This window comes from Ceratotherium simum, unplaced genomic scaffold (assembly GCF_057802395.1).
Source record: "Ceratotherium simum simum isolate JZ-2026a unplaced genomic scaffold, ASM5780239v1 HiC_scaffold_45, whole genome shotgun sequence".
In the NCBI taxonomy this organism is placed as follows: Eukaryota; Metazoa; Chordata; class Mammalia; order Perissodactyla; family Rhinocerotidae; genus Ceratotherium; species Ceratotherium simum.
The window spans coordinates 479,944-492,890 of NW_028261261.1; the positions used below are offsets into that span (position 1 = coordinate 479,944).

General features: G+C 36.6%; 1 protein-coding gene across 1 annotated transcript in view; it reads right to left on the minus strand.

The window, feature by feature from the left end:
* Positions 1 to 12,947, minus strand: part of LOC147911246 (5'-3' exoribonuclease 2-like) — a 117,391-nt gene that overhangs the window by 4,367 nt on the left and 100,077 nt on the right. Inside the window, 7 exon segments of the mRNA XM_087428404.1 lie at positions 686 to 758; positions 1,437 to 1,526; positions 1,618 to 1,725; positions 3,241 to 3,376; positions 5,665 to 5,783; positions 10,320 to 10,451; positions 11,898 to 11,942. Of these exon segments, the coding sequence (XP_087284530.1) occupies positions 686 to 758; positions 1,437 to 1,526; positions 1,618 to 1,725; positions 3,241 to 3,376; positions 5,665 to 5,783; positions 10,320 to 10,451; positions 11,898 to 11,942 (703 nt within the window).

Genomic DNA, 12,947 nt, shown 5'->3' on the forward strand with positions numbered 1-12,947 from the left:
AAACTGCTTATTATCCTAAAAAATATATGGTGGAAGAAAAGGTTAAAATAATTTGCTGAAAGGGGCTTAGGTGTGAAATAATCGTTGGCTCACTGTGTGAGAGACTTCTCCACTGTGTTTTACATTCAGTCATCATCACACATTTGGTGAGTGATAAACAGTACCTTAAATTTAGTACTTATTTTATATTGTCATTCTTACAAAATCTGTGAACAGAAGGAATGAGAAAATAGATATGTAAATAATAAATAAACTTTAAGTAATGATTAATGCCAAGTATTTAAACTAAATTTCTAATACTTGTTTCAAAAGTTTCCAGGGAGTATAAGTGAATCTCCACATGGACACTTCATGTTTCTACAACTCTCAGCAACCTCACAAGGTGTCAATGAGCTACTGATGGAAGGAGCATGTCCCACATCCCATTAATTAATCACAAAGGAGACAAAAGATATAATCATTAATCTATTTCAACTCAATTTACTGTTTATCAAAATGCTACTATTAAAATTACTGTTCATCATTGCTAATCCCAGGTTAGATGAAAAAATATCAAAATTTCACATATAATCTTTAAAATACTTATCTTTTACAGAAATTCTTTCATCCCATAAATCATGTCTGCTTACAGTTTACCAAAAGGAGAAAATTATTTTAACAAAAAAGAATAATGTCTAAATTTTACCTTGCCAGGCATATTTCTTCCCATTTAAATCGATAGCAAAATCTTCAGGGTAGAAGTCAATTATACTAGAATCCTGTATCAGGGAGAAAAGCAAAGATTCAAAACAAAAGTCACATATTTCTGTTATAAAGAATTTGATACAACTTTCATTCCAGTTATCAGGCCTGATAAGAAAATTAAGTTTCATTCCTTTTAAAAAATGTTATTAAGATATCAGGTCACTAATCCTGGGCCTAGTAAAAACAAAATTAACAATTTTATTTTAAAAGATGAAAATAAAAAGGCCTTATTATAAAAGAATTTTAGAACTGACGACTGTGGGCCCAAGACAGTGAAGAGTTTATTAACTCTAATAATTCCTACTTCTCAGCTGGGTGTCACTCTTTCTAGCTAGGACACAAAACACACGCAGTGGTGACTGCAGGTAAACCAGCCTTCATGCTCTGGTACCCACCACACATGGCTGGAACCAATAAAAATAGTGACTTACAGGTATGCTGAGAACAAAATGACTGTTATAAGAATTTCTCCCAAACACATATCAATTTTATTTATTGGGTAGGGTACTGATGGCCAAGGAAAGCAGGGGAAAAAAAAGTAGTAAAAAATATACAGAAGAATCCAAATACTTTTACTTTGTTTCTGGACTTCACTATTGTAACTATAAGATGCAAAAGCAATTGTGACTAGTGCTAGCAAAATGTACGACAAAAACCCAGTTATCAACACACTCAAAAACTAAGACACTCACAGGATCACTCATGAGCTTCCGCCATGATGGAGGTAGGAAGTTACCACTTGCAGCTGGAAAAACTCCCATAAGTTGTTCCAGTGGTTTAAACTGCAAGAAAGAAAAAAAGTTTAAGATAAGACACAATTTTTATCTAAGCCAAAATTCTACAAATGTTATGGCTCTAAATACTCAAGCTTACCGGTTTAGTACCCTTCTCAAAATCAGAAGGCATGTCTGCAATACCTTCCAAGTCTGAAGCAAATGGTGCATAATGAAATGGATAATACCACTTCCAGGAAGCACAGCCCTAAAATCAGTAAAAACAAACAAAAAACAACAACAAAAACAAATCTATGTTAATGATGGACACGGTAAAGACAAAAAAATTAAACTATCAACCTATAATATTCTACTGATAAAACATATGACTTTTGGTATACATTCCATATATTAATTTTTTTCCATGAGTCCTAAAAGATGTTTGGATTAAATCTAAACTTTTACTTCGTATCAATGGCTCCTTGATTTAAAAAATACTGCAAAGCATCTTTAATAATCAGTAGTTAATACCAAACTTTATATTAACAAACACAATTTGGTGAAGATTTTTATCCTTAAAATGTGTTTGGTGACATTTCTTTCCCACTCGAGAGCTGCTATCATCACATAAAATGAAGAACAACTGCAGCTGACACTCACTGAGTGTACAGGTGGGTAAGGGACATCACTAGAAGAGTGACTGAGAGTAAAAGAGCCAAAAGTTTCATTTTACAATTCCCTATTATATTTTCATGTGACAACTTTCTCTTTACTTTAAAAATATTTAAGTAAACCAATCAAAAAGAAAAAACAGTAAGTTATACTCAAAGAAAAGAGAAGCCTTCCTGAAATGAGTTTTGACTCTGCGCCTAGTGAATTAAAATCCTGAGGGTCAGAGCCGGCCCAGTGGCACAGCAGTCAAGTTCACACATTCCACTTCAGCGGCCCAGGGTTTGCCGGTTTGAATCCTGGACTCGGACCTACTCATCGCTCATCAAGCCATGCTTAGGCGGTGTCCCACATAGAAGAACCAGAAGGATTTACAACTAGGATATACAACTAGGTACTGGGAGCTTTGGGGAGAAAAATGTTGAGGGTCGGAGTAAAACACGAAATGAGAATATTTTACAATTGATACTTAGTGTATTAAATTACTTTCTACTTTCCAACAAACTTCACCTATTCCCAAGTCACATCAAATTTGCTTCACTCCCCAAGCACGAAACCAGGTATTATCAGTGCTACAATCCCCTATATGTCCGCCTAGTCTCTCACCAATCTGACATCTCATTTATCAAAAGCTTTAAGTCAGATACAGATTACTCCAATGAGAATGCACTTCATGTAACATCACTACACTATATGGAGGAAATGGTATCATTCAAATTCCTTTCAAATTCTTACCAGTTATTTTCCAGGCTTTTGTCCTTTGTTCAGTCATTTAGCGACTGTGTATTAGCTACTCTGTTATTTTTTATTCCAATAAAACAAAACAATAAACTTTAATAATTTTAAAGACCAAGTACTCTCAACCACAGTATTTAATGCTGAAATTCTTTAGCATAACAAAAATTAGCTTCGTTTATATATTAACGCCTAAGGAGCTTCAAAGGCTTTACAAACAAATCTTATTTAATAAGTAATGAATTTCTTTATAGGAAGCTTGAAAATATGAGTCTGGGTTCAATTTCAGAATATAGCTCAACAACACACACTATTATAGAAATAACTATTTTCTTAAAATGATTAACTAGAGATTTACAGGAAAATATTCATTTTGTACCTGGTAATAATATCGAAGAACCCAGCAGAGCACTTCAACGTAAGACTGTACAATTTTACGACGGAATTTGTCATCAGCTGCATCAACGTCAAATTTGTTCTTGTAGTACCGCTGCTTCCAACCAGCTTCCCAAAGCCTAAAAATCAGGCAAAGCCAGTTCATGTTGAATTAATACACTTTCAGTAACTAGCTACCAGTTTATCATCCAAATCAATTTATACTTAATATCCAGGTAAAATGTAAATGAGTTAAACAGTAATATTAACATAGCTTCATTTAATTATTTCTAAAAAGTCCACTTTCACAGGATTTATTATCAACTTAAAGATAGTTAAACGTTAAAAACTCAAACACTGATTCTAGAAAGATCATTACAAAACTACAGTAAAAAAAAAGAGAATAACCATTTATTAAAGTAGATACACAACACTTGTTTGCTCAGATTTTCATACTGTTTTACATGTTTTTTTGATTGTAGAACAATTCTAAAACTACATTTTAAGATGCAAATACTGAAGATATTTTATATAGTTCAAGTTCCTCAGTTTGTTAAAGTATATCTAAATTACACAAAGAAAGTCAACTAAATTACTTTTTTAAAAAAGAATAATCTAGAAGCCAGGCAGAAATTATGTATATACCTACTCTCCCTAGCCTTGGGCCTTCTCCCTCATTCAGCAAAGCGTTGTTGGCATAAGTGAAGGACACGGACACACACACGTTCTGGTAAAACTTAGAAGGAGGTCATCAATTCACTAAATTTTCATTAATCACTGAAAATACAATGTGAAAAACCACATTTTCACTCAAAGTATATTTTTTTTATTTTTTTAAGTACTCATTTCTCAATCTCTGAAAGATTTAAAGATGCCAAAGAATACTAAAAAAAAAATCAAGAACGATCAAGAACATCAGGATGATTCTCCATTAAGGCTCTTTTCTACCATGTGCCAGATCTTACTAATTAATTGCAGTCATGTTTCAGAATACACCATATCAATTTTTTTTATTTACTTTTTTTTTTGAGGACGATCAGCCCTGAGCTAACATCCAATGCCAATCCTCCCCCTTTTTGCTGTGGAAGATTGGTCCTAGGCTAACATCCATGCCCATCTTCCTTTACTTTATAGGGGATGCCGCCACAGCATGGGTTGACAAGCGGTTGAACCTGCGAACCCCAGGCCGCCGAAGCGGAGTGCGCACACTTAACTGCTGTGCCACCGTGCCGGCCCCTACACCATACCAATTTTAACTTTGCCCCCACGCAAAAGATTTACAGAACATCAATTAGGAGAAATATCTTCTATCCATAATGTTGAATATCACTATTTTACAGAAACTATTAATGAAATAAATGCTAAGAACTCCAAGCATTTCTTGATAGAAGCAATTCTACTTTGATTATCTTCAGCACCAAAATTAAACAATAAAGTACTAAAAAAATCAAGTTAACTATTAAGCTGATATTGATCATGATGGCTACATGGTAAAACAAAAAATATACTCCAAGAGTTGCAGAAGCAGAGGATAAAAACTCAGATCAGGTAGATGCTCAATCACAAGTCACCACAGATCTCTGAATCTGACATCAAAAGATGTTGGGAAAATACAGAACCAGACATCACACTTCTCAAGTTTCTAATCATAAATACAAACACATCATCCACGTCCTATAAAAGAAGCATGAGCTGTGAACCACTACTGTTTAACTTTGAAATAAATCATTTTGCAAAATTCTAAATGAGTTACAATTATTGAGGTTGTTGGCCCTTTGCACTTGAGCCCAGGGTTCAAATCCAGATTTAATCACACAAGAAGCTGTTAATCTTATTATATAATGATCTCAAACTTCTGTATAAATTAAAGAATCCAATTTTCCTATTATAAATTTTAAGTATATAGCTAATGGGAATCTTCTCTGTCATGAAATATAGTTGTGCATATGCAAGTTCGTGGTTTTTAAAAATACATTTCTCTCTTAACCGAAAGCCTTTTGCATATTTCATTTTAAAGAAGAAACTTTTCAATTGAGATGATTAAAACAAACTATATCAAGTAACCAAATGTAACTGAACTTTCTGGGTTAAGCAGCTTGAAAATTTAATCTCATAACAGTAACATTCAGATCACATAGAGCTAAACACCTCATGTCTAGCCGATCTAGTGCCTGGTCTCAGAGGGAAAAGTGGCTTGCAGGACGAAAACCAGCATGCATACTAATCTAGATACTTAGGTTTAACAGCTATAGCTTACACATCTCACTGGAATTTACTGACTACCCTAACCCTCCACATTAATTACTGGTGGATAAAAAGATCACAGGCAAGCATCTGAAGGCACTGCTGCTCTAAGCTAAATAGCATTCATTAGACGGCATCTATTTCAGCAATTTGCTACCAAAGTGCTACGAAAAAATGGCTTCACCTGACTTTATCCTCTGGTTCAGGTTCACTGTCACTGTCTTCTGCTTTTCGCTTAATTCCTCCTATCGGAGACGGGGAGCCATCAGAAGTGAAACTCGTATTAGGAGATACTGAAGGACTCTGTAGACAATTATGACATTACAGAGGAAGGATTTAATTATTCATTTCACATAAGAAGTTACATCCAACTACTGTTACCACCATGCTCCACAGTAATACATTTTTTTTTAAGCTATTAAATAGATATGGTAAATATATTTAGAAAGTATAAAGACTGATCTTGGCATACTCTACCTCTCCAAAAAAGAATAATATAGTACCAAGCCTCCTACGCTTAAACTCAAAAGAATTTGAACATTAAGGTAAAAACTGCTTCAGAAGAAATAAGAAAAACTTAATTTCATAGATTTTTTTTTTTAATTATAGGACTTGAACATTTTTTTCCTTTGGTGGTTCCCTCGTGTTATGAATTTGTGATCACTTTCCACCAATTAACTAACAAAGCTGTAAGGGGAAAAAATATATATATATATATGTATATAAATTAATACATAAAATACTCAATGCTGGTGAGAATAAAGTTAGATGTAAGTGGTTCAACCTAGTACAACCATTCTAGAAAGCAACAGTTTAATGAGACTCCGCCAGATATCTGTTAAACTATTTTACAGCTGTTGTTTTAAAATTCATTGTACAAATAAAATCTATTAGTCATCTTAGAAAAATGCAGCTTTTATTATTTCAAAGACTTGGATACCACTTTAAATTTACCATTATCTTCCCTTTGTACCTAACTCAATGAACACAGTAGCACCCTAAAGTATTTTAATATTTAACTAAAAAATTAGGGGCAGCTTGGTGGCATAGTGGTTAAGTTCACACACTCCGCTTCAGCAGCCCGGGGTTCACAGGTTCAGATCCCGGGCGCACACCTACACATCACTCAGCAAGTCATGCTGTGGTGGCATCCTACATACAAAATAGAGGACGATAGGCATAGATGTTAGCTTAGGGCCAAACTTCCTCAGCAAAAAGAGAAAGACTGACAACAGACATTAGCTCAGAGCCAATCTTTCTCTCACACACACACACACACACAAAAATTAAAATGTTCTGCAACTTTAATGTTAAATGACCAAAAACCTAAGTGGCAGAAAATGTTTTCATGGTAAAGTTTTGCTTCTGTTATTTACAGTACATTAGATATTTCAAGTAAATTATTTTTAAATCGAGAACTCAGGAGCCTATTTTAATGATACTGTAACTAAAACCTCAGCATGAAGGTAGTTCACAACAAAGGCCAAGAAAAGTTACAACAAAGCAAAACTATATTTCACAAAGAGCCCACAACACTTTCCTTTAATAAATGTATAATATCAATTTTATTCATGATACTGTATGGCTAATACTATCAAAAAAAAAAAGAAAAGAAAAAAGAAAACAGGGGCCAGCCCTGTGGCCTAGTGGTTAAGTTTGGGGCCCTCTGCTTCAGCAGCCCGGGTTCAGTTCCCGGGCACAGACCTAAAACACTCGTTGGCAGCCACCTATATACAAAATAGAGGAAGATGGGCACAGATGTTAGCTTAGGGCAAATCTTCCTCAAGCAAAAAGAGGAAGATTGGCAACAGATGATAGCTTAGGGCCAATCTTCCTCACCAAAAAAAAAAACCCACAAAGAATAAAAATAAATCCAGGAAGGCACTGTTGTACTTGGAAAATGAGATGGGTATTTTCAGTCAGACACATCTGAGTCTGAAATACCAAGTGCAACCTTTAACAGCTGTATGGCCTTGGGCAATTTATTTAACCTCTGTCAGCCGCAACTTCAAACAGGGATGATACTGTTCTATCTCTTTACAGGTTATAGCAAGGATTAAATGAAACAATATATGTAAAACATCAAAGCTGCCTGCCTGGTGCATGGTGGTTAACCATTCAGTAAGTCATCCCTATTAGTTTTTAAACAACACTAATCCATTTGGATTAAATTATGAGAGTGATATTCCTATCAATCATCTAAGTACAGAGAAGTTGTAAACAAAGCAATCTTTCCCAAATTCACAAACAAGATATAAATTATCTTTAGACAACAAAAATAATATACCTTCGAGGGAAAAAAAGAAGAAAAGAAGTTGTTTGCTCTTTAACGCTAAATATCTGCTGCTCTTTTCTGCTCTATCTCTACTAACAAAAGTATTCAGAAATATTCTTTCCTAAACATACCAGAGTCATACCAATTCATTCAAATTTCTTTTTAAAAAGCTGTTTTTGCAATCAAAGTTTACTAAACTGAGAATGGTCGCAAATATAATGAAACTACACTTCAGAATGCAAAATTTAAAAACATATTTATGAGGAAACAGAAGCTATCTAATAAAACATTAACCATGTTGACCATCAGTAGATACCAGGCAAGTACTGGAGCCCAGCACACCCAAACAGCTCAGAAAAAATAACACAGCAAAAATCCGTAACTGTAAAGGCTTCCTTTAAATAAACTGGTAATTTGGCTTCATGATTTCCTTAAATTCAACACATTCTAGATGAAAACTCCTCTATGCAAAGATTCCAGTAGAAATAACTGTGTCAAGGAGAATTAAGACAGGATCTAATAAGCAACCTAATCACCAATCTCCCCATTCCTATTCCCATGGCAGACATTATTAATCAATATAGTCTAATCCTGTGGAGCCTGAATATTGGAATCTTTCTCAAAGCAATCATAGCTGGCAAAGTTTAAACCTACCTGCCTCCCTGAGATTAAGAAAAAAGCATTTTATCATCAACAGGGTCTTAGCAATACTAGTCACTCTCAGTTCATTCTGTGAGGACGGTAGTCACTATAATCTTAAATGATGGACATCAGCTTTTTCCATTCTACACAAGCATCTCACTGCAAAACCTTTCACTGATTCTCCATATCCCACTCTGTTAATGGTGTAAGGAATAAGACAAGAAAGGAAAAACAGAACCAAAAACACAACAGAAACCCCAGCCGCTTCTCTCAGAAGATGCAAAATCTGTTTCCAAATTCCAAATCTAAGGTCCTAAAACTTCTAAGTGTGAATTTATGGGAATATAAATTCAACCAGTCTCATGATATGGCAAAAATTTCACATATAGGGTTGCCTTGTGATAAAGGATTTGAGCATCAATAGGATAACTATTAGAATAATGAAATTTAAATATCCCAACTTACGTAATTTCCTTGGATATATCATAGCAAAAGTTTACATAGGATACTGTACCTTATATAATATCTTTCCTCCCTCTACAACACTCTCTCTTTCTCTCATGCCTATTAGCCTGAAATAAGCAATAGCTTTGATTACCTTTTGTCTGTGTACATTAGTTCACGGTCTGTTCCCTTACCCCTGCTGCTGCCCTGCCGGGTGCTCTGAGCTCATGGTCTGCTGCTATTACAAGAAGCTACTGAACAGAGCATAGCCTTGCTGGCTGAGATGATTTGCTTCTGCAGTCTGGATTACAACATTCAAATAAGGAGGAATACCATGAGGCAAATCCATTCAGTTCCTGAGTTTATAAATAGGGAGCAACTGAGCCAGCCCTGATGGCCTAGTGGTTAAAGGTCGGTGCGCTCAGGGCTGGCCCTGTGGCTTAGCGGTTAAGTGCGTGCGCTCCGCTACTAGCGGCCCGGGTTCGGATCCCAGGCGCGCACTGACGCACCGCTTGTCTGGCCGTGCTGAGGCCGCGTCCCACATACAGCCACTAGAAGGATGTGCAACTATGACATACAACTATCTACCGGGGCTTTGGGGGAAACAAAAAAAAAGGAGGAGGATTGGCAATAGATGTTAGCTCAGAGCCGGTCTTCCTCAGCAAAAAGAGGAGGATTAGCACGGATGTTAGTTCAGGGCTGATCTCCCTCACAAAAAAGTTTGGCGCGCTCCGCTTTGGCAGCCCAGGTTCGGTTCCTGGACGCAGAACCACACCACTTGTCTGACAGTAGCCATGCTGAGGTGGCGGCTTACATAGAACTAGAAGGACTTATAACAAGAATATACAACTACGTATTAGGGCTTTGAGGAGGGGGAAAAAAAGAGGAAGACTGGCAACAGATGTTAGCTCAGGGCAAATCTTTCCCAGCAACAAAAAAAGAGCTCTAAAAAAATTTTGGATAATGAGAGCTACCTTAAAATATGTATTCAGATATAGTCCACGTCTGAGTTGGAGAGTGAGAGTTTAGGCAGTGAGGAGTACCTGTATTTGACAAACTGAGGAATACTATTCTGCAAAATGCCCATAACTGATCCCTGGGAGGAAAGGGGAAATACGGCAGCAAAACCCCCCTCTTCTCTTGCTCTAGCTATGAGACATTTGGAGGTCCTGTCATGCTTCTAGCACCATCACCACCCAGTACCTTTGGGGAAGCAGGAAGCACTGGGGCCCGACTGCATTAGAGAAACACTGCAGCCACTCAGCTATCCACATTTACATGCATGTTCTTTTCTTCCACATCATTTAGATATTTTCATATTAGTAAGGATTTAACAGTTAAAAATATCTCAAGGCAAAAGAAATTGAGAAAAACTATAAAACAAAACAACGCCAGGCTAAGTGATAAATTCACACACAACTGTAAGAGGCATCTGAAAGTCACCACTCTTCAATGCTACATAAAAATAAGTTACTTACAGAATTATTCTGCATCCTCATTTCATAGGCTGCTTGTCTCGGATTACTGGCTACTTGAGAACCTGGTGAATTTCTTGAACCCAAGGCATGAGGGGTTAATATTGCACCAGGAGTGAAAGCTGGTTGATCTCTCTAACATAAATGGAAATGAATGTAGAAATTAAAATTAAATCACAACACAGTTAGATGACAGGAAGAAATGAAGGCAATGGAAAAGAGTCCCTGCTGTAAGCTCTTTAAAGATGAAATGGATTTCCGTTAACATTACAGGGTTGTCTACAGTTTGATTTGATGGTAACTTACCCTGTAAACAATAGTCTGTAATATTTAATAACTCTGCTATAAAAGTACATATAATACACTTTTCTGATACATAGAAGCTATTCAAATCTCATTAGGTTATTCCCTTATGTTCACTTACAATTTCAAAACGCATTCAAGACACAATTTTAGGCAAATAAAGATAACTATTAAGGTAAAAAAATAAGCCAAGAGTTTGATTTATACTTAGGAAATACAACTTCTATTTATCCTTCACCTTGACGGAATTTAACTCTTTGTTTCCAATTAGTCAGAGCTAGGATTATAGCTACAGTAGGTGACAGTCATGGCTGACTGATAAAGATATTTTTTAAACAGACACTGACTGAAAGAAAATAATAATATATAAGGTAGACATCAAACATGCCCTTCCCTATCTAAGTGGTTTTGAACCCACCTGCAACAATCAATAACTCTACTTTTCTCCCTTATAGGTTCCTGAAATTGCTCGATTCTAATAAAATATAATAATAAAAGGTAGTCCCCAAACTCCATTTGTTTAAAATCCAGTAAGGAAGACAAGAAAAACAAAAACTTAAGAAGTTAAGTGACTATAAAGTGTTATGCAATTAACCAAGAAAACAAATATCACAAGCGAGAAGCACTAGAGTTAAAAGGAAGGACTGCTCAACCTGGATTACAAGCAGAAGCAATAGGGAGGCCTCGTGGAAAATGTAAGATGGGAGGGAGCCGTGAAGTCAGAAACCCATGTAGAGGGACCAAACAAAGGCAATGCTCTGAGTCAGGAGGGACTTGCTATATTTAGAAGACAACTGGGGAAAAGCAGGGTGAGAACTTGACCAGATCACAGTATGCTCTGCATGCCAGACTAAGATAGAACTGGATTCTGCAGGAACTAAGGAGTCACTGGTAATTTCTGAGCAGAGAAACAACAAAGTTTCGAGTGTTGTCTTCTAGGAAGAGTAACCTGCCAAGGATATAGACAGAGTGTAGTAACTTTCAAGAAGATACAAAGAGCTAACTATTTTTATTACAAAAACAATACCCAATTACCGTAAAAAATTCAAATAGCTAAGTGCTACCCGGCCCCTCTGGCCCATCAAGTGTATCCCCTCAGACTCTAGAGCTTAGAAAGGACTTCTTTAAAACTGACATCAGCATTCTTTCTCCAGGTAAGAGGCAGCTGGGTAGACATTACGTCCCTAACAAACTACTGGATAAGGAATAAAAAGCTATCTTCCTCCCAAATTGTAAATGTATGTTATTGCCAATCTGATGAAATTAATTAAAACTCACCTTCATTCTCTTTCTCTTTTCTTTCTGTCGTCTTCTAAAACTGTCCTAAAAGTATAAAATCCACATATTCTGTCAAATAATTACACAAAAATGTAAGAGTTAAACATTACCAGGAATGATTTGGGAGACAAAGTTTTAAAGGAAGACCCCAGAAACGTAACTAATTAAACCAGGCAATGGACTATATGTTCAAAGTGCTGCTTATCAGAACTTTAGATAGACAGAGAGCATTCTAAATTGAGTTTAGATACAATTTAATTATTCCTCTTAATTTTTTTCAGATAGTTTTTGATATCATTTCAGGAAAGAATGCAAGAGTCATAACAAAGACCCTCCGTTTTACCCTGGAGCAAGTAGCCCACCAATATGGAGAAGATACAAATAAGTAACTCCCCACTTACTTTGGGCCACTCAAAGGCCTCCTTTACCCCAGAAAGCATTCCTCCCACGCCCAAGTTTCTGTGAGCATCAAGGCACTGAAATGACAGCTACGGTGGCCATGGCTGCTGCTGTGGACTAAAACAGGGGCCAGCAGGTACTGTACTGACTGTCATTCTACTAGCAGCTGCACTTCCATCACTTCCAAGTCAGTACTGCCACCTGCAATATAACACCCCATTGAGATCTGAAATTTGTGCTTTCTGCCAGGAGAGGGGCTGAATGCTGGATACATGGTGACTGACGACCTTAAAACCTCCTAAGACAGCAACACCACCAATTTCTTTAATCAAGCTTTTGCCCCATCTTTAAACTTATCTAGGTCACCAATGACCCACAGACTGTGACATCCATTACTCAGTTTTCAGTCCGTATCTGACCGTGACTCTTCCTTCTTGATCCGTGCTCTTCACTTGGCTTCCAGGACACTACACTCACCTGGTTCTCCTCTTTCACTCTTGCTGAATGCCTTCACTCCTCAACTTCCCAACACCTTAATATTGGCGTTCCTCTTCACCCAGTACTTGGATCTCTCACTCTCATGGGAGTGAGCATCCAGTCTCACGGCTTTAAACACCATCTACGTGCTGATGACTCCCCAGTCAGGACCTC